This window comes from Toxorhynchites rutilus, chromosome 3 (assembly GCF_029784135.1).
Source record: "Toxorhynchites rutilus septentrionalis strain SRP chromosome 3, ASM2978413v1, whole genome shotgun sequence".
In the NCBI taxonomy this organism is placed as follows: domain Eukaryota; kingdom Metazoa; phylum Arthropoda; class Insecta; order Diptera; family Culicidae; genus Toxorhynchites; species Toxorhynchites rutilus.
In genome coordinates this window covers 18,437,868-18,465,601 of record NC_073746.1, presented here as the reverse complement: position 1 = coordinate 18,465,601, position 27,734 = coordinate 18,437,868, and the positions used below count along the sequence as shown (strand labels likewise).

The 27,734-nt window shown below is 36.8% G+C and overlaps 1 protein-coding gene across 6 annotated transcripts in view; it reads right to left on the bottom strand.

Moving 5' to 3' along the window:
* Positions 1-27,734, bottom strand: part of LOC129776205 (CUGBP Elav-like family member 2) — an 852,400-nt gene that overhangs the window by 390,157 nt on the left and 434,509 nt on the right. For 5 of the 6 annotated variants that reach the window (XM_055781709.1, XM_055781708.1, XM_055781712.1 and 2 more), the window contains one exon: positions 1,376-1,734. In XM_055781709.1, the coding sequence (XP_055637684.1) occupies positions 1,376-1,734 (359 nt within the window). Of the gene's footprint in view, positions 1-1,375; positions 1,735-25,271; positions 25,829-27,734 lie in introns of those variants that run through there. The other variant, XM_055781713.1, reaches the window with a different exon arrangement.

Genomic DNA, 27,734 nt, shown 5'->3' with positions numbered 1-27,734 from the left:
CTGAGAAACATTCAAATTTCTCACTCCCACGGCTCGTCAGGATTGCAATTTTCCTGCCCTGAAAATCCCTTCCCTCCCCTTCTTGGTTGGTCGGTTGGTTGGTGCTGTTCCTGTTCGCTTTTACGAGGTGCTGAGGTGATTTTTATTTAATTTATATTGCCCTCGGGATGTTGGAGAAAGTTGTGTCAAGTTGGCGGTGGTGAGGAGCCTGGAGCAGGTTTTTTTTCTGTATTGTTTCACGAAGCTCGGGCGCTAAGTTCCTGTCCGAAAAAGATTCTTTCGACTTGGTTTCCTTTTTCACACCGTCGTGCTTCCGGCCGGTCAAACTTTGGCACTTTGATGCAGCGATTGAAACATCTTGCAAACAAAGTATTTTGTTCGGGTTCACTTTAGTATGGAAGGCAGCTGCTGCTGCAACAGAAAACGTTCCCTGTGTAACGAACATCTATCGACACCACTGCAGGAGCCACGGAACGAAACCAAAACTGACGACTGCGGTCACACGGATCGGGGCCATCATCATGGTTCAGCGCGCTCCAAGTTCTCTATTCTCGCGTCGAGCGAAAAAAAGGGGTAATGGATTGGAAATCAACGGTCCTCCAAGCCGACGAGCGTGTTCGGTGTGCGTGCGTGTGTGTGTGTTGCACTTGACCAGGTCATGGCCACCAACGCGGATCGTCTGTGGCGTTGCCGTTGCTGCTGATGCCGCATCGGCACTCGCGTTAGCATCGCTTGCATAACTAAAGGCGTTTGGTGGAAATAGAAAATTCTGTCGCATCGACACTGAACAGCCGGGATCTGGTCGAACCAACGACGGGGTGAAGAGTTCCTGTAACTCCAACGAACGACGAAACAACTGTCATTTTTATTTGATTTTTTCCTTCAACCAGAAATCGATTGGGATTGTTTTCCCGTTTGCGTCGTGTAGCTTGGAAGCGGATTGAGAAGGGTTGCAATAAAAGGGTGGGAAGTGAATAAAACCCTTGAAAGTCATAAAAAGTGGAGTGGTTTCTGGTCTACAGCTTCGGTCGGAGAATGACGACTTGGACGGTATTGTTTCGGAGAGCATCGTCGTTGAGAATATGTTTTTTTTTGCCATACAGTCAGTACCCTGGACACTGCTGAACGACGACCAATCTCGCCCTTTCTAGTCCATTAAGTTCATTGAAAGTGTTGGCTCCCGAGAAGATCAAATCGGGTTCCCCATCTGTATTCAAACACTATTGACCGGCTGGTCATCGTTTGCGGTGAAAAGGGGTTTTACCCCGAAGGAGACACTATAACTGAAAGTGAATTTCGTCCTCCTCCCGCCAGCTCGGAAATGATGAGACTCAAAAGAGAAATTAATTAAAAATTCCGCCGCCGCCGGACCTACCTTTGCTCATCCCGGACGACTTGTCCCGCAGCACGTTGATCTGGTGCACCCTGCCAAACTCCTCGAACATCTCCCGCAGCTGCTGTTCGTCCATCGAGCGGGGCACCTGGCCGACGAACATCTTGATGTAATCCGGATCGGGCTGGTCCCTCACGATGCCCTCGTCCTCGTCGCAGCTGTTTTCCGATTTTCGCGGCGAGACCAGCTCTAAGCCGGTGGTTCCGGTGCAGTTGCTGTTCTGGTTTATCACATTGGGATTGTTGTTGTTTAGCGTGATGTGATTGTTGTTGTTGTTACTGGTGGGGCTGAGGTTATTGTTGGCGGTGCTGTTGTTGTTATTGTTCATATTAAGGATGGCACTGAAATGGGGATAGAAAAGATGAATGGAACATTAGATTTAATTCGAGAGCTTATGTAATTCAACAATCAAAATATTGTGAATGTGTGTTCTTCTGTTCGCAGATATTTCAAGGACAATGTTGTCAGATGTGATCATAAGGAACAGTTGAAAAACAACAATAGTGGATTTTACACAATCGCATTCGAGGCTAACAAGGCGAACTTGAGAAGTAGTCAATGATAAGCACTGCAGTGCACTCTGTACTGATATCGAGTGAATCTTTAGACTAGATTATTTTATCCAACCAATGGAAGTGGGAAGAAGTCTTACTACAATCATGTAAACCATGTGTATAAGTTTATATATGTTATAAGCTATATGAGTAATTCCAAATGAAATCGACAAATGACAAAACATGAGTATTTTTGATTCGAATGAAAGTGTGTATTCCGTTTGGGTTAGAGGAAATATGAGTTTTCCATAGCATTTGGGAATTTTTTGACTCAAGCGTAACTTTTGAAAAGGGCGTATCGATTTGAGTAAGAGAAATCTTTGATAATTTATATCTCAAAAACTATAAGTCGTACCGAAATAGTGTCTTAGAAAGAGTTATAGAGTATTGATGGTTGAATATGAAAAAAACGTACACTGAGGAAAAAAATTAGTACTCTTTTTTTTTATTTACAAAATAAAAATTCAATTTGCAATATCCAAAATACACATTTTTTAATTTTTTCATACAAAACAGAAGTCATGCAGAAAATTAAAAAAATGGGCTCAAAATGGTAAAACTATTTTTGACGAACTTTGTGGAACATCGAATTTTTAAGGAATTTTCGAAACTTCGAATTTTTGTATGCTAACAATCATTTTTAGCCACACGTTATGAATCCTGATGTGATTTAAAACAAAAAAGGTTATTATCAATCTCTGTCTAAATGTAGCCATTCTCGAAATATTTAAAAAAATATTTCTAATTTATTGTCTTTTTTATAGTAAATAATCCCTTTTAATATGTTTGTCGTGTTATACCGTCATGTTCATGAAATTTTATGAATTTGCTTATAATTTCCAACAACTTTTCCAAATACATCATCATGGTTAATTTTTTGACTCAAGTGTAACTTTTGAAAAGGGCGTATCGATTTGAGTAAGAGAAACCTTTGATAATTTATATCTCAAAAAATATTAGTCGTACCGAAATAGTGTATTAGAAAGAGTTAAAGAGTATTGTTGGCTTAATTTGTAAAAAATATACACTGAGAAGAAAAATTAGTACTCTTTTTTGTATTTACAAAATAAAATTTTAATTTGCGATATCAAAAAATATGTATTTTTTATATTTTTTTTTCAATTTTTGCATATAAAATAGAAGTCATGTAGAAAATTCAAAAAATGGGCCCAAGATGGTAAAACTATTTTTGACGAAATTTGTGGAACATCGAATTTTTAGGAATTTTCGAAACTTCGAATTTTTGTATGTTAGCAACCATTCTTAGCCACAAATTATGAATTCTGATGTGATTTAAAACAAAAAAAGGTTATTATCAATCTCCTTCTAAATGTAGTCTCGAGATATTTAAAAAAATATTTCTAATTTATAATCTTTTTTATAGTAATTCTACAATTTTCTACATTACTTCTATTTTGTATGAAAAAAAAAAAAAAAATTAAAAATATGTATTTTGGATATTGCAATTGCATTTTTATTTTGTAATTAAAAAAAAAGAGTACTATTTTTTTTTCTCAGTGTACCTTTTTTCATATTCAACCATCATAACTCTATAACTCTTTCTAAGACGCTATTTCGGTACGACTCATAGTTTTTGAGATATAAATTATCAAAGGTTTCTCTTACTCAAATCGATACGCCCTTTTCAAAAGTTATGCTTGAGTCAAAAAATTCCCAATTGCTGTTGAAAACTCATATTTCCTCCAACCCAAACGGAATACACACTTTCATTGGAATCAAAAATACAAGTTTTTAAAATCTGCATTTTTATGACGATTTCAATTGGAATTGCTGAATAGCTTTCAATTCGAGATATGGCCAGTATCTGAACTTTGGAAACAAGAACCTGTAATCCGTATCTCTAAACTGAAATCTTCACGTATCTTTATCAAAATACTATTCTTGAGTTCAGAGCCTATATTGCAATGTACTTCTGAAATTCTGGATGGATCCGAATGGCTATCTGAAATCAGAATCTCAATATGAATGCTATTCATGATACAGATTTTTAGTGCCAAACTCAGATTCCAGATATAGATCTAGACTAGGGATTTCAAATTCTCATGGTATTGGTTTCGAGGGAACAAAATTCATGATTCCGGATTTTTACAATTTTCAAGATTAGAAGTAAATTCCAATTCACATAATGAATATTACCAAACCACCAATTTCAGAATCTAGATCCCACATTATAGATTCTAGATCTAAAATTTCGGATCTCAGGGTGGATTCAAAATTATAATTTCCACACCACGATTTTTGTGATATAAAGTATAATTTAAAAGGAATCGGATTTCCTTATTTTAAAATTGCTATTAGATGGTCGGTGTTAAGTCAGACCGGACCATGGCACATTTTTATGATTTCGAGAAAAACGAACTTGAAGTTTGGTGCTATAATTGGTTTTCGTTCAGCACTCAAAACAATTTCGATACGTTTTTCCTGCTGATTTTTGCATGATTTTTCGAATGTGATCAATGTGTCACAATCAATAATTGAATTTAAATCAAATCTTAGAATCATAATCAGATTAAGATCCACAGGTTTAGAAAATAAATTCCAAATTATCGATATACTTACTGACTCCATATCCTGAATTTTTGCCTTAGATAGGATAGATCCTAGTATCAGTTTGTATATTCAGAATCAGTCTTCGAATTTAATTTTATTCAGATTTTGTAGATTCGATTCAGATTATGGGTTCCGGATTCTAAGTTCTAGACAGTACCTTCCGAATTCGTGATTCTAGATCAGACCTGGACTTCAGATTCAGATTTATATCAATGATTTCATCAGGTTTGATACTCAAACTTCTTTTTTTTTAAACTAAACATTTCAAATTGGAGTTTTTAGATGTGGATTTCATACTTAGCCTTATATTCTCACCGTGAAATAAATATTCATTTTTCTGGGTATTGTATGTAAATTGTTTTCAGCCAAGACAATAGATCTTATATTCAAATTATATTCTTATATTCAAAATTCAGAACATCAGTATCTATAATTAGATTTTAAATTACGAATTCAGACTCAGGTCCAGATTCTGAATCCCAATCACAAAATACTAAATTCCGAATACCAAAATTTAAATCAAAGATTGCGGATTCAGGAATTGATACTTAAATTTTAGAATCCGAATACCAGAATAGGAATCAGCGTTTGGATTCATATCCACATTATGGATTCTCGATTCGAATTCAAGAAATCAAACGTAGCCTCTGATTTTCAGACTCATATTTCCTATTCTAATAGAATACAGATTCCCAGTTTTGAATTTGGTATTTATATTTCTTCTATTCGAGACTCATCTACCAGTATCTAAAGTATTGATTCCGAAATTTACAGATATTGAAGTTCAAATTTATGATTCCTTTAGATTCAAATTATTGATTTTCGATTAGAGGTTTCAATTTCAAGATATCCTGATATGATATTCATCAAATTGTGATCCTGAAGAAAATTCTCGCAGTATTTTTTATCAAGATTCTTTTCCGTTTTTTCTGTCAGTAGGAATAGTGGGGGTTTCAGTTGGTGTGTTAACGGCGTGAGATGGACAGGCAAAGCATAAAAAAGAAGAACTTCTATTGTACATTTAGAAATTTGTGTTTTCCAAAACATAAATCCCATTTGAACTACAACATTCTGTTTTTTCCAATTACCGAATGTTTCACAAAAAAGTAATTTCTACTTTGTTTTTTTTTCTGAAATTTGTTAAAAAATAATGTTTATTTTATTATATTATTTTGTTTTTTCTCTCTCAGCATTTGTCTGATCATTAAATGAAATATAAATAAATAGAAAAAAAGGAAGAGAACATGAGTTGGATGCTCTTGCTATCACTTGCTTCGCAGCTATCTTACCCACACAATCAGCTGTCCTTCTTACCCCATCAGTATCATTGATTGAATGATTCACAATTCACATTTTAGAGATAAACCAGCCAAGGAGGCTGATGGTATCTAAAAAATTTAAATTAAATTTTAAACTTAACGCATTCCAGATTCTAAATTCCATCATTAAAATCATTAGAATTAGAATATGGCTTTCATATTTCAAAGAACGAACTTCAGAATTCCGATGCTAGTTCCACGATAGGAAATTTGATACAGATTCTTTGATCCGTTTTTTGGAACATGTAAAAATTGAAAAAAAAAACCAAAATACATGCAAGCAAAGCAGCTGTTAAAAAATAACTCAAAATCAAAAATGACCAAACTTGTCAGTATATGTGAAAGACATGAGCGTTAATATAGCGTTAAAAAACATCGGAAATCAAATATAAGTGGCCCACGAAAATGTAAAAGTTGCGATACATTTTGAACATACCGCGTATGTATGTCTTTAAAACTAGAATAGAATCTGATTCTTCATTTTAGTTCTGTACTATTAAGAGCAAGCAAACCATTTGTCATGACAATTGTCATGCGTAAATGCGAAAACAGAATAGAAACATACGGTATGAGGCATGATGTCGACGCCAACCTCTCTCAGTTTCTATTCTGTTTACGCATTTTCGCATGACAATTGTCATGACAAATGGTTTGCTTGATTAAGAGTTCTCAATTCCTGAAATGGAAACAGGCTATAGAAACGAAGAAAATAGTATTGGCTGTATTCATTGACTTGAAGAGGGCTTTTGAAACAATAGATCGAACGAAATTACTTAATTTGCTTTCCAATTATAATGTAACTGGACCTGCATTGAACTGGTTTGAAAGTTACCTGAACGGGCGAACACAAATCACTATTTACAGGGACAGTGAATCATCGGCGGGACCAGTGAATCTGGGTGTACCTCAAGGAAGTGTTCTGGGGCCGCTGCTTTTCTTGCTTTATATTAATGACATCAAACAGGTGTTAAATGACAGTGACGTAAACTTGTTTGCTGACGACACAGTAATATTCATTGTTGCTGAGACATTGCAAGATTGCTACGTCAAGATGAACCGTGAACTGCAAAACTTAGACGAATGGTTGAAATGGAAAAAACTTAAGTTAAACATTAGCAAAACAAAGTATATGGTAATATCGACACGCAATCTTGACAGTGATAGTCTTAGTATAACTATCGATACCAAATGAAGCAAAGACAGCAACAAGCCTTCGAATATTCCGTAGTATTTGTAAAGAGTTTTTGAAGCATGATTTAGATTTTTGACCCTGCATATAATTAATGTTAGTGTGTAAGATGACGAAGTTTAACGAATATTTGTATTTTCTTATCTTTAGACTATAATGATGATGGTTAACTTAAACAATATTTGTGAAATCTTCAATAGCTTGAGCCCGCGCGCGTTAGCACACATAGACAACTTGAGATAGAACATATGCAAAAACAATTCTTTTTAATGAAAGCATTCAAATGGGCTTAATGTGGAAACCTGAGGTAAGCTAGGGATAGCTCAATCGGAATACTTGTAAATTCATCTTCTCAATAGATAATTATAACAAGATTTTTCTGTGTTGTGGCAGATCTTATTGCAGATTCAGGTTGACACGTTTATACCCCAGATTGAATGTAGGGCCTGAAGTATCGGCTGGAATTAGGCTTAGGTTTGCTCAGCTGTCTGGTTTCGAAAACGATTAACAGACCGTTGTCGGGTATCCAGTGAAGCGGGAATTCCTTTGTAAATTCTAGGCTAATGCTGACATAGGTATTGGGTTCAATTCCTGATCGGTCAAGGATTTTTTCGGGTTGGAAATTTTCTTGACATGTCTTGGGATATGTAAATTAAGGGGCCTGAAGTATTGGCTAGAATTAGGCTTGGGTTTGCTCAGCTACTAGAACTCGGAAACGATCTCTATTGCAGGCCGTGACCGGGGATCTGATAAAGTGGGATTTCCCTTGTAAGTTCATGGCTAATATTGACATAGGCATGGGGTTCAATTCCCGATCGGTCCAGGGTCTTCCCGGGTTGGAAATTCTCTCGACATGCCATGGGTTAAATACGTTAAGTTGATAACATAAATTGTTCTTCAATTAGGAATCTATGTTTGTAATATAACCAATCCGTTTGTTTTGTTTTTTACTTCAATGTGCTTACTGGTTATTTTAATAATTGTTACATAAAGATCAACAAGAGAACTCGTACAGCTCAAACTTTTTGAGTTGATCATCGTCATTATTTCATTATTTCATAAAACGAGGAAATTATTTTTTTTTTTTTTTTTTTTTTTTTCTTTATTATAGTGACTTTCAACACATTTCGGCTGGTTCGTCACTTTTACTTCCATTTTTGGAAGAATGTCGGGAGTGAGAATTGAACTCGTGATCTCTGCGTGAGAGGTATGGATGTTACCACTACGCCAGATCGCCTCCACACGAGGAAATTATTGTCTTTTGTGTGTATGTGTGTCCGTGTATTTTTCATGTCAAGACTATGGTGATGATGGTATTTTTTTTGCTTTTATATATATCTTAGTTATTCAATTAAATTTAAAAAATAATTGTGAAGTCTGCAATAGTTTGAGCCCGCGCGCGTTGGCAAACATAGAGAAACGTGAGATTGAACAAAAGCAAAAGAATTTTTGATCGAATAAAACAAAGTCATTCCAAGGGGTTTAATGTGGGAACCTGAGGTAAGCTAGGGATAGCTCAATCGGAATACTTGTAAATTCATCTTCTCAACAGATAATTATATCATGATTTTTCTGTGTTGTGGCGGATCTCATTGCAGATTCAGGTTGACACGTTTATACCCCAGGTTGAATGTAGGGCCTGAAGTATCGGCTGGAATTAGGCTTAGGTTTGCTCAGCTGTCTGGTCTCGAAAACGATTAACAGACCGTTGTCGAGTATCCAGTGAAGCGGGAATTCCTTTGTAAATTCTAGGCTAATGCTGACATAGGTATTGGGTTCAAATCCTGATCGGTCAAGAATTTTTTCGGGTTGGAAATTTTCTTGACATGTCTTGGGATATGTAAAGTGATGGGCCTGAAGTGTCGGCTAGAATAAGGCTTGGGTTTGCTCAGCTACTAGAACACGGAAACGATCGCAATTGCAGGCCGTGGCCGGGGATCTGATGAAGCGGGATTTCCCTTGAAAATTCATGGCTAATACTGACATAGGCATTGGGTTCAATTCCCGATCGGTCTAGGGTCTTCCCGGGTTGGAAATTCTCTCGACATGGAATAAATACTTTAGACAAAGGCTTAAATTGTTCTATCGATTAGTAATCTATGCCTGCGGGATAACCAGTCCGTTTTCTTTTCAATTTAATGTGCTCACTGGTTAGTATGATGCAATAAACTCAGTAACTCAATTATTATCAATAAGATAACTCGTCCCGCTCAAGCCTTTGTAGGGGAAAGAGGTGGGACCATCATCATCATTTAATTTCATGATTTGAACTCATAACTAAATGAGGGATTCAGAACGAAAGGGGTGTAAGTGATTTGATAGAATTCTAAGTGATTTTTTGCTCGATCATCGTTGGAAACAGTTAACATACCAGCATGACAATGCCGCTATTCATACAACCAAATAAAACTAAAAAATTGAAACCAAAGTACACCAATAGCCTTAGAAAATTGATCAGCTCGTGCTGATCTCAAGCTTTTGGTTTTTGAAGCATGAGAAGTTATTGAGAAATATGTTTTAAAGAATTTGGTAAACCGATTATTGAAATCTAAAAATATGTAATTTTGATTCTTGTGCTTCATTACAATGAGTGTGAAATTTGAAACGGTCTTCAATAAATGGACAGCAAAAAAGTACCAATTGTTACTTGAATAATATTGAAACCGACACTGTACAATAATTCCGAACTGATTTGGTGTTAAATAAATGCTATTGAAAGTGGTCCCATAAAAGTTCGAAAGAGAGTACGTTTGATTTTGAAGGCGGCTAAAACTGTTCGAACGACGATTATATTTCATTGTGTTGTGCAAACATTTTCAGGGTTAGAATATCAACTTTGATTCCAATTCCGCAATTAAATAATGTACTTAATTCTTACGAAACCTGTTTGTGACCCATCAATCAAATTAATGATATTCAAACGCTAGCTAGCAAACGTCGGATATAAGCGGATAACAATTAAACATCCCTCTTCCATCCCAATCGACAGCGATGCTAACGGCATTCGGGATTACGACGATCCGTTGTGTAATTACCCGGGAACCCTCCTGTCTCATCCCTCGAAATTAAATTCCATTCCCATTCAATTAAATACCTTAAGACACGTACCCCATGGCAACACGGGAAACCCATCGACCGGGAGGAGACAGAAAGAAATTATTCAAATCACTTTCCCGAGAATTTTCTCCCCAATTAGTTCGAAACAGAGCGAAAATAAATTATTTGTCAACGCTACGACTAAACAACCTGGTCTAGGGAAGATAGGGACGAGAGAGCCACCTGACAAATCAGCATTCAGTCATTCATCGTCTTCGGGGTAGTTCCGGGCAACGCAAGAAGTGCCCACCCTCTCCACGAAAGGCGCTTCTGGGAAAGTGAGTCATCAGCATCTCTCGAAGAGCACAACATAATAGCACCAAGCAATCCAATTTACGACCATTCTTCTTCGGCTGCCGTTGATAATTGTAGACGCTCGATTATGCACCCACTTCTTCCTCGAGAGCACGAGAAAGCGGTCACGGATCATTGCATATTGTGCAGTGAAAAGTTTCCCCGGCACGGGAAGCCAGCAATTGATTTTAATAAAAATTCCACACATTTGCTCGTAATTTCCCTCATTAGAGTTGCTGGAACAATTCCACTTGCAGCGAACATAATAAATCTCGAGTTCCCATTGAGTACGAGTTCGAGTGTTGACTCGCTCTTCCTTTTTCCCTCTGATTTGTTGATACGCTGCTAGGGGGTAGGATTTGATTTAATTCCCCCCCCCCTCGGGACTTCTGGAAGACGACCGCTTCGAGCGAATTTATTTTTCTATATCATTATTTCGATAACATCCCGATCCGACACCGATGCCGAAGGATGTAAGATCGCGCACGGCACTGTGCAGTTGCGCCCGACCCGGGAACAAAGATCCCTTTTCAACGTCCCGGCGCTGTTGAACAACAACAACCGACAAGCCAGAAAGGAAACAAGAGGGAGAGGCGACAGCTTCGAGAGTTCATTAAATTCACCACGGATCGGTGCACTTAAATGCAATATCGGAAATAATTGAATCTAATTTTTTTCCCAACGTCCCAGACGCTCGTCGGGTTTAGAGAGAGAGGGCGGAGTGATTGTTGTTCTGGAAGAGAGGACCTCGTTAGTTTTGCAACGCTACGACTGTTAGGGGTTGTTGTCGAAGCGGAGAAGAAATCGGCCAATGTAAACAGGCGATGGCCTTGTTCGACCAAGATGAGTGACTGAAAGGTCTGTGGTAGGGCTATTCTTGAGATGCTCTCAGCATCTTGACTTTTAATGGAATGATATAGGTCAAAGAAAAGCTGCTCGACGATGAATATGTATTACATTTGCGCTAGATTTCCATTCAAGAGTTCAAATGAAGGTTGAACACGAAAAAAATTTGGCTACACGAAAAATGTTACCATTCATTCATTTTATTTGTAAACATTCAAAATTACGTTAAGAGTGCAGTGGTGGCCAATCTTTTGGGCGACTAATTGTTCAAATGTTAGGCTGCGGTCTACCAACGTTGACTTTATCAAAAAGTCATCTGAAAATGAATTTAGTACTAGACAATAAAACAAAGTTTGAACTAGGATTCGGCGATCTTGCATCGATATTCAGAAGATCGATCTTTTCCTCTCCGATTTCCGATTTTTTGGATTGATTCTTTGTACTCCAAAAAATCTCGCGAAAATTGATCTTTTCGATTGTAATTTTTTATTTCAGTGAACATTGACTTTGGCCGTTCGAGCGCGGAGGATAGCGCATTTGTTTTTTTTGGGTATCTTTGTTTTCTTTTCGGTTTTTTGTGTGTCCGGATTTTTTTGTAAGTCCGGAGTTTTTTTTCCCGTTTGATCAGATTGTTTCCGGATTTTTCAATGTGTTCGAATTTTTTCGTGTGTTTTTTGTTTGCAATATTTTTTTTCGTGCATCCGATTTTTTTTTTATCGAGTCTTTTGGTAAATTTTTGCGCGTGGTTGTTTTTGAGTGCTTGATTGTTTCATTTTCCATTTTCTTGGCTTATTTGTTTATGCGGTTAGAATGCTTCAATTCTGTTGATAGTAATAATCAACTTTATTATGAATTTTTGGGATAAAATTAATAATAACGCCTTACAAAATCACTACATTTTAAGTTTTTCACTTCCAAAATGCTATTTAAATTCACTAACTCAGGTGTTTTACAACTATATTCTGTACAAAACTTTTTCATCTTTCAAATGGAAGGAGCAGAAACGTCCTATGCAGCGTGCTTTTTGAAGCAGAAGCAACTTTGGATTAGTATTGTCCGGAACAGTAAACAAAATAGGAAAAGGGTTAATCATCATTTCGTAAAATGTTGTCAACATTCCCAAGCCATACATGGAGAATGGAATGCAAGTTATGGGCGCTATGTTTTTAACGTAGGTTAGAATATGTTCCAGAGTTAAAAAAATCGGAATCTCTAAAGTTCGAGAAAAATGTAGGAGAGTTCTAGGGAAGAGAAAACCATAAGGGAGAGGGGAGAGACAGGGAAGTGGTCTAGAGAAGAACAAAATGAGAGTTCTAGGGAAGAGAGAAGAAAAGAAATTTCTAGGAAAGAGAGAAGAGAGCAGTGAGAATTCTAGGGAAGAGAGAAGTATAGAGTCCTAGGGAAAAATATAAAGGTGATCTAGGAAAGAGAGACGAATACAAAATTTAAGGGAAGAGAGAAGAGAAAAATCTAGGAAAATGAGAAGAAGAGAATTCTAGGAAAGAGAGGAGAGGGCATTCTAGGGAATTGAGAAGGAGTGAGAATTTTACGGAAGAGAGAAGTGAAAATTCCAAGGGATTCCAATCGAGAAGAAGAGAGAATTCTAGTGAGGGAGCTACATAGTTCTAACGAGGAATAAAAGCAAGGATTCCGAACTAAGTGTGCAAGCGTTCGTGGAAAGTACCCTCTCACTTATAAAAGATGAGAAATTAAGAAGTAGATTCTGAAAAGTGAAGAGAAAGTTTCGAGAGAGATAGTATGAGAAAAGAGAAGCAAAATTCATTCGAGTTTGAAGGAGAAAAAAGGGTTGAGGGAAAAAAGAGAAGAGAAAGAAAAAGAGAGAGTTTGAGAGTAAAAGAGAATTTGAGCGAAAAAGAGCTGGAGAGAAAATATGGACTTAAGAGGAAAAAAGGACTTGATAGAAAAAAAAGCTCGATTGAATGGGAAGTGTTTGAGAAATGAGAAAATGTCCGAAAGAATAGAATGAGTTTGATAGAATAGAAAGAGTTCGACAAAATAGAAAAGTATGAGAGAATATAAAGAGTTCGAAAAAACAGCAACAGTTTGAGAGAATAGAAATAGTTTGAATAAATAAAAAGAGTTCGAGAGAATTCAAAGAATTTGAGAGAACAGAAAGAGTTCGAGAGAATAGAAAGAGTTTGAATGAACAGAAACAGTTATAGAGAGAATAGAAAGGGGTTGGACAAAAAAGAAAATGTTTGAGAGAAAAACCAAAGTTTAATAGGATATAAATAATTTGAGCGAATAGAAAAAGCTCTAAAGAAAAAAAAAGAGCTCAAGAGACGAGAGAAATGTGAGAGTGCTCTCCTCCTCCTTTTGTGTCCAAGATACGAGCCGTTGACGTAGGGCTACGAAATTATTTGATTCAGTTCGCTTATCTTTCACTTTAAATATTGTTTTAGAATGAAACAAAATTCAACAGTTAATGTTATGCATGCGTGTGTAATTCATTGTATTAACTGTTAAATTTATTTATATATACAGGTCGGACTCGATCACTTTAGACTCGATTATACACAGTTTGATTTTTTTTAATACTTCAAAATATTTTAAATGGCTTTTTTCAAGAAAAAAATAATGTTTCAACGTTAACATGAAAGTTAATTGACTGAAATAAGTACAGCTGAGTAAAAATCGTGATTTTTTAAGATTTTAAATGAAGACTCACCAGGGATTGTTTGCAGTGAAATTAAGAAATCTAGAATTGGAAGACTGTTTGTTTATCTGCTGATTATCCGCTCGTCAGTTGGCTGAATTGTTCTTTTGAAGTTCTTTAAAAGTGTTCTGTGTTCATCAAATTCCTCGACTCCAGTTTGTTAGTTGCAATAGTGTAGAACTATTTATGTCGGTATAACACAATTAATGGTTCTAATCGCTCTTAATTTACTCCTGAGTGTCCCATTACGGCTTCCCGAGCAGTGATAAAACCGCCGATAAAATGCGAAACACATCCGCATGGGGAAACATCTCACTTCCAACCCACCTCCAATTCTATGCCCTGCTCACTTTCAGCCTCATAACTAAGTTGTTCTCCGTGCTTTTTTTTTCGCTGCCAATCCTCTTACAGCTTTCCCATCGTATCCATTATCGTGGCCGCTGCTCTGTTGCACATTTCTTGACTTTTCGTGCAATTTCAAGAACGAAAAAAAGAGGATTTACACAGAACACAGAAACCGGAATGCAACTAGCTATCCGGTATTTTAATCTCATCCTCTTCGCAGCAACCGGCTGAGGAGAGCAACAAAACCCTTTCAACCACGTCCACCCGAGTGCAGCTGCATGGAAAACCTTGCTCCTCTATGTGTGTGTGTGCGGGGGTGGATGTGGCACGAAGAGTTTGTGCAGCGTTTTACCCCGTTTGCATTTTGTGCATGCAATGCAAGTGCCACGTCTTGTCGGCCCGATGTCTGTGGTGTCTTTCTTCTGGCTAACCAACTTCTTGACAGCTCGCTCTCGAGAAGAACGAAGTGTCCTCCCTTCCCGAGTCGGACCCTCAAGGTCTCGTCGCAACTTCGTGCGAAGCTTTAATCCTCTGCGCTTGTACACAGTAAAATTTCCCGCGGAGTATTACTTTCCACAGTGTCCACCCGTCATAATTTTCCCGGGACCTCTGTTTTTCCACATTGCCTATCCGGGAAATGTCGCCGTTTCCCAGCAGTTGAACTTAGCTTTTTTTTCTGTACCGTTTTTGGTTTGCTCCGGTTGTCCGCTTCTTCCGGTGTGCGGAAGATAAACACCCGGTAAGATGCGACCAGCAGTCGAGAGCACGAGTTTCACTTGAAATGTTATTAATTAGTTTTATTTCCACGTTATCCCCACCACTGCATTCCGCTCAATTGCGGGGTCAGATTATGGGAGTTGAATTCGACCGACAGAGTGTCGGAGTGTGGCAAACGGAGGCGAACTAATTAGATTTCAGCTCATGATATTGTTCTGTGATTAAAATGTGTTTAATGGGAAAATAAAAAGGAAATCTTCTTCCGAATGTGGAAATGGACGGCAAGGCACAGGAAAAGCGCACACGAAAAGTTGATGGAGAACTAAATCAACGCCGGAGCGGAACGTCAAGACTTTGGCGGAGATTAGGGCCCGAAACGACCCAATTAAGTAAGGTGAAGAAGACGTTTGTGGAGTATTTGACTTTTTTCCTTACTCAAAAAGAAAAAAAGCGGGTAAACAGACGAGGGAACGAAAGTTGTTGAAGTGTGTACTCACACAAACTACGGAGGAAAGTTGTTGTGTTTTTTTGTTGGACCCTACTTTTTCGTTTGTTTTTATTTCACTCTATCAGCGAACGATGAGAAAAGTTTATAATTAGCTGTGTACGGAAATTTGCACAACATGAATAGTAATTAATCAAAGAAACGAACCGAAGTTCCGTGCATTGGAAGTTTTCTGTTTTGCCCAGTTAACAGTAATTAGCAGTGTTTGAGTAAGGACTGGCGTTGTCCCTTCTGTCTCATTTCACTAGAGGGATGTGAATATCGGGATGTGCTGACAAATCGCTGCCAATGAAGTCGGAAAAACGAGTGGTAATTGGAGAAAGTTTTCTGCGTGTGGTCACTCAATTCAATATATGTAGCAGTTTTTTTTGCATAGCTTCAATTTATCACTGGCAAAGTCACGCAAAATCTAATAAAAGTCACTTAATTATACTAAAAACTGTCCCTGAGAGTATGAACGCAATCAGAAACCGCTGCTATTTCGTAATTCTTTTCGATTTTTTGTGGCCGCGTCTCTCGGCAGAGATATATTTTTTCCACAGTTGTTTTTTTTCCAAATGTGTGGGCCTTCAACAGTATAAAGTCGCCAAATTGTGCACTAATGGTGTAATGAACCCTGATTGTCGCAAAGAAAGTTAGCGTAAGTGAGAAAACCGTGCGAACATCGATCAGGAAGATCAGTGAAGAAAACTCGTCGGAGGGACCCTGTCAGCCCTCGTTTGGATAATCTTGTAATAAAGTAGTTCAAACAAACGAAGGAGGTTTCATTGGTCGGAAAGGTTCGCATGTAGGAATAAATCGTTCTCCGTGCAAAAGAACATTTGAATCTGCGAACCTATGAGAAGCAGAAGCATTTGAAACGAACCCCTCAAACAAGAAGCATCGATGAGAGAGCCCAGTCGTTAAATGTCGTAAGGGTCATGAAGTGTTCTGCAAAATATCAAGAACCGTGTTAATATCAAGGCCTACAATAAACAACGAGCACCTCAAAAGACTTATGCTCAACAGATTTATTCGAAAAAAGGGCACGGATCTTGGAAAACTTTCTTCTGGAAAAGACTGATGGATGCATTGAACAAAAGTACACTTCCGGAGCCGCAGTTCTTCAACGGAACAAGTATCTTCTGATAACGTATGGCACGGTACAGTACCGTTTCCAGTCATCGAGACAGCAACTCATCTCAGTTCTTTGTAAAAAGCCACCAATAAACGAACGAAAGGGAGCAGCTAGTTTTCCATCCAACAAAAACAACAGTCTTTTCCAAGACTCAAAAAAAGTTAACAGAGTTTCTTATCAGTCCGCTTCGCCTGTTCAGGCGTGGGAGCTCTTCGAGGAGACGTCCGTAGCACGGACACAGTCCTTTCGTGAAATTCGACCATAAATCTTTGCCGCGCCAAAGATTTTTACGGTGCGAGGAGATTAAGTATTAGCCTAGACTGAAAAACCCATTCAAACCGAGACATTTTCCAGCAAACACTATAGTTAGAAAAGGACAGGAAAAAAGTGTCATCACTTGTCGCTAAGAAGTTTGTGCTGAACCTCTTGAAGAACATTCGCTAGAACGTGTGTCAGCTTGCATACAATCCCAAACATTGAGTACACTGAACATCTTCTAATAATCGCATTTTGAAAAGAATATCTAATACAAAAGAAATATCTTATAACATTTGGAAACGTTAACATCTCGCTTGGTCAAGCATCCTTATTGTTCGCTGTTGATCCAAGAAAAATAAAAAATAAACTAGTAAAAAGCCAATCAGGTCTCGTCTCAGGTGATATTTGAGACCGATGACAGAGATCATGTGAGTGACCATTACTAGTGTCGATTACACTTTCATAATAGTCATGATACTAGAAATTCTCTGACGCTTCTAGAAGATTTATTTGGGCCCTGAACACTCGATCCAAGTCATAAAAGTATAGTGCATTCTGAAGAACAGGCATCCCGGATGGGCAACAAGCTGCTTTCAATTCCCCTTTTTTCTCGGAAAACCCATTTTGGTAAAATAACAAATGGAACTTTCTATTGAATAGCTGCGAGCATGCGAAATAAAAATGATTGGAAAGGAAGGAAACGATCAAATTGGAAGGAAACGATCGCAGAAATAATACGAAAACCTAAATTATGCAATCGAAAACAATCCAGCAAACAATAAATCGTATGAATAGCCATAATTGAAGGCGATAAACATACATCCGAGACACATTTGGATGATATATGATGCAAATGACTGGCATAAACACGTGGAGGCGATATACGTATATTAGGGTGCCAATGAAAATGGTCATCTCTAGTTTCAAAAGGTTACCCCATAAAAACATGATCACCACCTTGAAAAAACACCCTATGTAAAATATCAGCTTAATCGGACTTAAGGGAGAGTGGCGCAAAGCGGTCAAAGTTGAGTTTTTTGAAAATCGAAAAATAACACAAAATGGGAGGGGTAAAGGAAATCGAGGTTTTTTTAAAAAAATATGAATGCAAAATGTTTTAAAATTGCATGAAATGTCGAGATCTACTGTAATTTCGATTTTTTTTTTGGTCAAAAATCGACACTCTGGGACTTGATAATGATAATCTAGATTTCTCACACTGAACTTTGTGCGAAATGTTGATTTACACGATAAAATACCCAATGTAAAATATTGGCCGGTGAAATTTGAGTTTTTTTCGAAACCGAAAAATCACCGGTAAACCGGGTTTCCAAAAATTTTTTGATGTTCGATTTTTGATTTTTTGCCAAATGTCTCATAATTGCACAAAACGTCAATATCTACCGTATCTCGAAAGAAAATTTTGTGGAAAAAAATGTTTTTGGCGTTCGGTCGTTTTTCCATCTGAGAAGTAAATGAGAAGTAAATGATAAAAGAATTTTTTGAGAAAAGTGTAAATCTCAACGAGTCATGCAACTTTGAGACAATTGGCATCATAATTTTTTTTTAAAACCCCGATTTCCGGTGATTTTTCGATTTAAAAAAAACTCAAACTTTGACCGCTTTGCGCCACTCTACCTTAAGTCCGATTGAGCTGCAATTGTGCATAGGGTGTTTTTTCTCGAGGTGATGAATATTTTATATGGGGTAACTTTTTGAAATTCTAGGGTCTATTTTTTCCCATACATTCATTGGTACCTAAACGTCAATGCCATATGTTAAACGCATACAAAGCCGTATATAGCGATATACGATGCTATTTACACTGATATGCGATTTGACCCTGCAATGCCATATAAAATAAATTGATTGTGAGTATATAATACTGCATATTGCGATACCAGGATGATCGTTAAACCGATATACGACTCAATCCATCAAATATATACAAAATTAGCTGACCCGGCAAACTTCGTCCCGCCCAAAATTTGTCTTTTGTTATCAATGCCTTCAAACATTCACGTTTTTTTTACTATGAGCAAGTTCATGGGTCCAATCGCAGAACTGTTCATTGATTGATCTTCTAATCGACCCCGTTGAATTTACCTTTTACTATAAAATTCCTAGTTTTTCTAACAAAACTCATCATTATAATATCAGAATATTTTCAGACATAATTCTCGTTCAAGATTTTTCAACCACTTGTAAATAACATGTTTCTCCGTTACATGGAATAAATGTTTTATACAGAAAATATGATAGAATAAAGACAGCCCTAAATCGGACAATTCCTTCCTCGAGTTCTGCTCTTATCAACACATTCGGCGATACTTTTTTATTGGTATAGATAGAAGAAGATATAGGAGTGCGTTTCATCACATTAAAATCCATTTCCAGTTTCGAACAAAGATCAATTTCGCTAACGCAAACATCAAATGGACTTGCACTTGTCACTATGTAATTGTAGAACATATGGGAATTTAATTTTCCGAATTTTCCCTCTTTCCGTTAGAATTTTCCGAAAAGTTTATGTTGTCATGTTTGGTTGGAATATTTTTGATTGAAATATCCATTCCAGAGGAGGGAGGAGTGTCATACCATCACAGAAACGTTTCTCATACCATAAAACCCTCACATCCCAAATTGTGCTTGACTAGTTCTCGAGTTACGCAGAAGTTTGTGTTTGTGTGACCCCTGTAATTTGTGTTTCATTTGTATGGCAGCCTCAACTTAGAGAGAGGGTGGAGTGTCTAACCACCATATAAATATTTATTGCACCCTAAAACATCAATATGCCTAAATTGGTTTCATATGCCTAATTTGATTCCATTGGCTCGAGTAATGCAGAAAACTATGTTCCATTTGTATGGCAGCCTCCCCTTAGAGAGGGGGGTGGACAGTCTAACTACCATAGACTCATTTATTGCACCCTAAAACTTCCATATGCCAAATTTCGTTTCATTTGCTTGATTTATTCCCGAGTAATGTAGCAATTTGTGTTTAATTTGTATGGCAGCCCCACCTTAGAGAGGGGGAGGGGTCTCAAACTATCACGAAAACCTTCCCCGTCTCCAAAAACCCCTACATACCAATTTTCATGTCGATCGATTCAGTAGTTTCCGAGTCCATAAGAATCAGACAGACAGAAATCCATTATATATATATATATATATATATATATATATATATATATATATATATATATATATATAGATAGTGTTTTTGCATTTCATACGATTTCGGATACACTTGATGCATCCTTGCTTGATGACATCCTTTGATTGATATTTTACACGATTGTAATTTGATACGAATTTATATGCGACCTAGCATGCACAAAGCTGGATTCCCAGCAAATATCAAATCGTATAACTCAGACGGATAGGACTCGAATCATGCCGGTCAAAGCATACATCATGTACATCTAATATAGTATAACATTTGAAAAAATGATTTTATGCATCCCGTCAGTTTGAGTCGTATTTCGGTATAACAAGCGTCGGTTTTATGACGGTATATAGTCTCGTAATATCTAACTAAACGACAGCATATCAGATAGACGCAGTTCGCATCAAGATCCATGATGACGAATGTACATTGTCGACGTCTGGTAGAAGTATACATTTAGGGAGGCAGGCCCGAAAGCAACTATAAAATGTTTAAATTTGAATGAAAATTTTTACTTCATGTTATTTGAATCACGTAGTACTGAACCTTACCTAAACATTTTTGTATAAATTTCATGATATTTCCACAAGAATATGATCGGAAACAAGGCATGACGTATCCGATTGCTCTTTCGTATCATATGAATGAGTTTTAACTGCTGAAGGAATATATTTCAGATAACCGTGCGAGATAGCTACTGCTTGATAATCCAAACAACTGTAGTTCGAATCACATCGAAGCAATTCCTTTAACCAACATCGCCACTCATTTCAAACATGCCCCTGTCACCAACAGTCAATTGAATAATTCTTATTTGTACAAACAAAAATAATTTCATATATGCAAATGGCAAATCGTGAGGCTAAACATTTTACGTACATTTTTCCCCCATTTATTTTTTTTCTATGTTTAGAGAGATCGTATATAGTTTTACAATAGTCGTACTGTTTGCGTATATAAGTCTTATATTCATCCGAACTAATTCGTAAGTATTTGCCATGTGTGTATATTGCCTCCACTTTTGCATGTATATGCTAGTTAGACGCAATATATATCACTCAAAATATGGACTATATGATGCTGCATATACGATAGTTATACGATTTGAAGCTTTCATATTCGGCTTTGCAATCATACTCCTCCTAGTGACCTTAGTGATCATTCTCCAATCATATCAGAATTCAAGTTGAATGTTGGCTCCAACCGGATTCTTCTATCGAAAAACATAATTAATCATGATAAATTTATTTCATTATTATTTCAAGCTACAACACTATCTTGAAAGATTGTTGTAAAACTGTGACTAAAACTGTTAACACCAAAGACACACAGTGCCCTTGGATGAACTTGTACTTATGGTGACTTATGAAAATTAAAACTAATTATTTGAAGAAATGTCGCAGAAATCCAAATAATGTGCGAGCATCTGAACTTTTGAAACACGTCTCAAAAAAATTAGCTGCAGCCAAGAAACAAGCTAGGCGAAATTGTTTGAAAATCTACTGATCAATAAAACTCACTCAAAACTTTGGAAAAATATGAATGCTATTATGGGTAAATCCGTAAAAACTTCGAAGCTCTCATTAACTATTAATAGCGTTCCGATTACTGACAGTAAATCTATTTGTGAAGCATTCAATGATCATTTTGCAAATGTTGGACTTAACTTATCGGCGAAAACAGTTACTGGAAGGGATAATCCGTTACGTCATATAAACCCTGTATCCGATTCAATTTTCCTACAACCAACATCTTCGAATGAGGTTATACTGCTGATAAACGATCTCAAGTTAAAAAAAAGCCCAATATTCCGGCCAAAATTGTTGAAAATAATGTTGTTCCTTTTTCGCGAATTCTCAGTGAATCATTCAATTTGATGATTCAAACAGGTTCGTATCCAGAATGTCTCAAAACGGCTAAAGTTATACCAATATTTAAATCTGTCGACTCAGGCCAAACTGAAAATAATCGGCCCATATCGACATTGTCGGTTTTCAACAAAATGTTTGAGAAGTTACTTATGAAACGTATCGTAAATTTCTTGGATAGACATAGCATATTGTACACCTGCAATATGACAATATATAATATATTCCAGAAATTAGATAAATATGGCATAAGAGATATTGCTAACAGCATTATTCGTAGCTATTTGAAGGACAGAAGTCAATATGTTGCATATGATGGAGAAATTAGCCCTAGAAAGAAAAGAAGTATTGGAGTTCCACAGGGAAGCAACATTGGCCCTCTACTCTTTCTTCATTGTATAAATGATTCAAGCCAAATAAACTACACTGGTACCCCCAGGTGACATAGCTATATCTTATCCGCATTCAAACTTGAATACAATCATGTCAAACATGAATCAGGATTTACGATTGCTTCAGGATTATTTCTCTGTTAATCTTCTCTCGCTGAGCTTACAAAAAACTAAGTACATGATCTTCCGCTCACCGAGAAAAGTACTTCCTCAAGCACCAGTTTTAGCTATGAACGCCGACATCATTGAAAAAGTTGACTCTTTCAAATACCTGGGGGTCTATCTAGACTCTACCTTATCTTGGGATGTCCACATAAACAAGGTCGCAAGTAGAGTAGCTTCTATGTGTGGAGTTTCAAGACGTGTCAGTACTTTTCTCCCTCGTTATGTCATGCTATCTCAGTATTTTGCCAATATCCATTCATACTTGAGTTATTTGATCGTAACATGGGGTAGAGCTAGTAAATCAAAGCTAAAGAAACTCCAGAATTTACAAAACCGGTCCCTCAAAATTATTTTCAAATTTCCATTTTTATACCCATCGGTCGGACTATACCCGGACTCATCCCGCAAAATATTGCCAATCTTAGATTTGTGTGAGTGAACAAACCCTGATAATGGTTCACAACATTCTACACAACCCAGGAATGCTACACAATCTAAATATTGATACGTCTCCTCGGAGTCAGGCCACCAGACAAGCCTACCACCTTGCAATATCCCGTACGCATTCCAATTTCGGTCAAAAACGGCTATCCTTTATAGGTCCGACAAGATATAATAACCTACCACGCGACATTCAACAAGTTACGAACATTTTAACCTTCAAAACTAAGATCAACTGTTTTCTGAAAGAACAAATTGCGCAATAATTAATTTGATATATAATTATGTTTTATCATTAATATTATTGTCATTAAATTTGATGTTGTGTTTGTCTATATTGTTAAGTGTAAACCGTCATCAAACATTTAATTTTTTAAAATATATTTTACTGTGCTTCTTTCAAAGGGTCTTGATCCACTAGAAGCACATGTACTGTTGTTTACTCCCTTTATTGCTTTAAATTTCTTTAGTTTAGCTCAACCATTTAGTTTCTATTTTTGTTTGTTATTACGTTATTTAATTGGCAGAGTAGTGTGTCCACTACCAGGGGTCTCACTGTAGAGCCTTTTGGTGTGGGGGAGAGTGGAGAGTATAAATAAATAAATAAAAAAAACATTCGTACGACCAGATCAGTCGATCGAAAACTATGAGCAATATTAGTAATTATGTATCACTACTATGTATCACTACTATGTATCACTACTATGTATCACTCACTCAATAGGTTATGGGGCCAGTGGTTATCTGGAGCTTATTTGGCCTAAATATATATTTTTGGATGTAAAGCCTACTCCGAAATTCCTAAAGAGAAACGACAAAACATGTTTAGGAAAGTATGTGCCTGACATGTGTATAGAGTAAGCGAATAATGACTACAAGTTTTGGGATAACAATAACGAATGACGGAAGTTCAACTAATGCTTCTTTGGGAACTGTTTGTTTGGAAAAAAATGTTCCTAGGCTAATGAAACCCCGAAGGATCAGCCTGATCTGACGAGAACTGAAGCAGATGAAGAATCACAGACAAACTTTCAAAAAACCAACCACCAGAATGTTGCAGAGGCCTGTAGTGACGTTAACAGTCAAGAATCGGGATTTTGTTGATAGCGTGTGTGTAAACATGAAAATACGCAAGCCAATTTAAAATCCAAATGGGTATCCAATTGATGACGAATGCATTTAAGTAATTTCTGATTGGCGACAAACGAAGAAATGAATTCTTGATCATGAATGTGAAACATCAGGAGTTAGAAATTCATTACACCTTACAAAACATGTGTTGAACTTTTTTTTAATTTTATTTTGATCAATTTATTTGGTGAAGTAGATGTAAACGAAGACTTTCTGATAATATCACAAGGCGTTGCCTTAATTCGTTGAAAAACCCTACTGGGTGATAATTGGTAGTCGAAAGAAACACGGACTGATGAGAGTTATACTGGTACACGTCAAATGTTTCGATGTTGAACAGGCTAGAATGGAATCTATAAGACAAAAAACTGTTCAGAACTACCTGGTTTTCAAAAAGGATGAAAAATAAAAATTATAAGACAGTTTGTGTAATTATCAGGGAGATTCGAATGCTACATAACTATGAAAAAATCACTTCAATTATGTATTGCACTGAGATGGAATGGAGTTAAGAAAAAAAAATCAAACGAATCTCCGTCTATCGTTTCGGACACGCATGAATATTCTGCAAAATTCAGCAAATCAACCCCAATTCTAGCTTTAAACCCATTACGCCAAATTACCCCCAGACTTCACCCACATACACAAATACAAACCCAAGTGTAGTTGCTTCTCTAGAACATTCTCTCGAACTCCTTCCACAAAAAACACAAATTTCCAACACAATAGAAATGCGAGAAAAACGGGGCTAAACCAAAACTTTCGCCGCACACAAAATATCCTACATTATAGCCAAGTTCTAATTCCAACGCCGACAAACCACGCCACTGCTAGGTTCTGCTCGAAGGACGAAAAAAAATCTCGCCACCCGCTCGTCACGGACAACTGCTGCTGCTGTTGCTGCCTCGTGACCCCGAGAAGGAGCTGCTGCTGCGGGATGCTGTGCCCTCGTTCTCATTAGAAGGGGGAAGAGTGCGAAGGAATGCCTGTGAAAATTTCGCTTAATTTAATTTTGTGACTTTCATTCCCGTTTCTGGGAGGCGATCCAAAGAGGGCGCGCACACTAACACCCGAGAGAGAGAGAGAGATAGAGCGCGAAAAAAAGTGAATAATCTAATACAAAATGGCGCGCGCTAAATTAGTGGCTTGGCTTGGTCTGGCGGGAATGGTATAGTGTGCACACATTTATGTAAGTTGGGAGTACATTAATGTTTGTCCTACTCACTCGGAATCAAGGTCGAGCGTTGTTTCGTCGATGGAGGTAAACGGGTTGAAGAACCGATGGCGGGTTTCCTGGTACGCTAGCATTTTCATTTTCACGCACGATTTTCTTCACTCGCGAAAAACTCGCAGTTAGGGGTGCGAATACTAAATTGGGGCACACTTCTTCACGCGACGAAATGTAAAACCGGACTTTTTTCAGATATTTCCTCTCGTTGGAAGGAAAATTAAAATGGGAATCACTAAAAATCACTCGGAATTTGGGCACGACGAAGAATTTTCTTGCTAATTAACGACGAAAAAATGAACGCGAGTAACTACTACTAGCGGGGGGGTTTGAAATAAAACACACGAATGCGTGCCCGATTTTCCTGGATATTCTTCGATATTCCGCGTCACAATATTCGATGGAAGTAAATAAAAAAAAAAAGGTATTACTTCTAAGATGCAACGTGAAATAATTTCGCCGGGGGTGTGCAGCGGTAGAAAAAATAAGAACTCAAACAAGGAATACTAGTAAAACGAGAGCAACCGTTTCGGACAACCGATTAATACGAAATGTGAGGCTTTTGTTCTGGTGATAAGGTTTAAATCTGAGAGATGAGCAATTGATAACCGAATGGAGTCTATTGTTCATACTGTGAGGATGTGTTTGTTGGTGTATCTTTGGAAGAGGTGCCAGATCTTTTTTTTGTGTGAATTCAGAGCCGTTTACTAGAAGTGCGGCGTGATCATCCTCACAGCGCTTGTAGAAAACAATAGGAAATATGCCTCTCCAGCCAGTTCGAAAGTAGAATTTTTTTTGGAAAAAAAGTTGAATTACATTACAGAACAAAAAAACGCACCCACTATTTTTTTTTTTTTAATAAGATATCGGAACTCGATAAATTCGGGTAAAATGTAGTATTTTTAATATACTAACAATTGGTGTAAAAATTTTGTTAAAGAATTGCATGTGTTACTCACACTAAGGCATAATTGTAGTTAAACCCTATTTTCGCTTGGTCGAAACATAGTAAACGTTTTTAATAACATAATCAGATTACTATTATTCAGATGTTTAATTTTTATTTTATTTAAAAAATGACATTTACAACGCAATTTTCTCAAGAAAGGGGTTTTTTGATTTTTTCCTATATACAGTGAAACCTGTTTGTGTGCGGTTTTTTATTTTTTTTTTTTGTGTTATTTTATTCCCTATTCACCACATAAATAATGTAAATCTTCAAATTGTGTAGCGAACACTATTTTTTAAAGCTACTTAGTACGATTAGTAAGATTTTTTTATGCGATTTTTTATGCGGTCCATATCCCCCGCACAAAAACAGGGTTGCCTGTATATCAAATATTGTAGCCGACAACTAATGAAGTTTGCTGCACAGTGCACCAAAATGGAGAAATAAAGGACATAAGAGGTATTTGTTTTTGAAAAAAGTTTTTTAAAATTGTTGAATGTTTCTTCTAATTGGTTTTAGAAATGCTACCGTTTCTGAGATACGTGGATTTGACAATAAAATTTAGTGAAAATTTCAACTTTTGGTCGTGTTCGAATATTTCCTTTGAACCTAAAAGATAATTTTCCTAAAAGAGTAGATAACTTCGACTGCTATGCTTGAATTAATTAAGTAATATGGTTAATTTTTATGATAATGGGTTGTGTGAACAAATATACATTTTCATCAAATCTTATCACTTTTTTGTCGAGAAAAATTTTCTCTACAAATAATCTTTTGATGTTTGAATTGTTTTGGATTATGCGCTGCAATAAATATTACTAATTGCAAAGCGGATCAATCTGAATAAAAGGTGGACAAAATATTATAAGTCCTCTACTCATCATGTTATTATTTTCGGTCTGAACATATTCCATTATGCTGAATCGATTTAAATACATTTCATTAATTTATTGCGTTTTTATTCGTAATTTTATTATTTTATGAACTTATAACACTTTTGTTTACATTTTTCTCACATCGATCCACTTTGCAATAAGTAAAATTTGTTATATATGTTATCCAAAACAATTCATACCATACAAATGAACCATAAATTTCTGCATATCTCAAGAATTAATCAAGCAAATGGAACCAAATTTGGCATATGGAGGTTTTTGTGGGCAAGAAACGTTTCTAAGGTGGTTTAACGGTCCTCCCACTTCTCTAAGGGGAGGCTGCCATTCGAATGAAACACAAATTTCTGCATAACACTAGAACTAATCAAGCAAATGGAAACAAACTAGGTATTTGGAGGTTTTAAAGAGCCATGAATGTTTCTATGGTGGTTCGACACTCCTCCCTCTTCACTAAGGAAGGGCTGCCATACAAATGAAATACAAATTTATGCATAACTCGAGAACTAATCAAGCAAATTGAACCAAATTTGGCATGTGGGGGTTTTTGTGGCCAAGAAACGTTTCTAAGGTGGTTCAACACTTCTCCCACCTCTCTAAGGCTGCCATACAATGAAA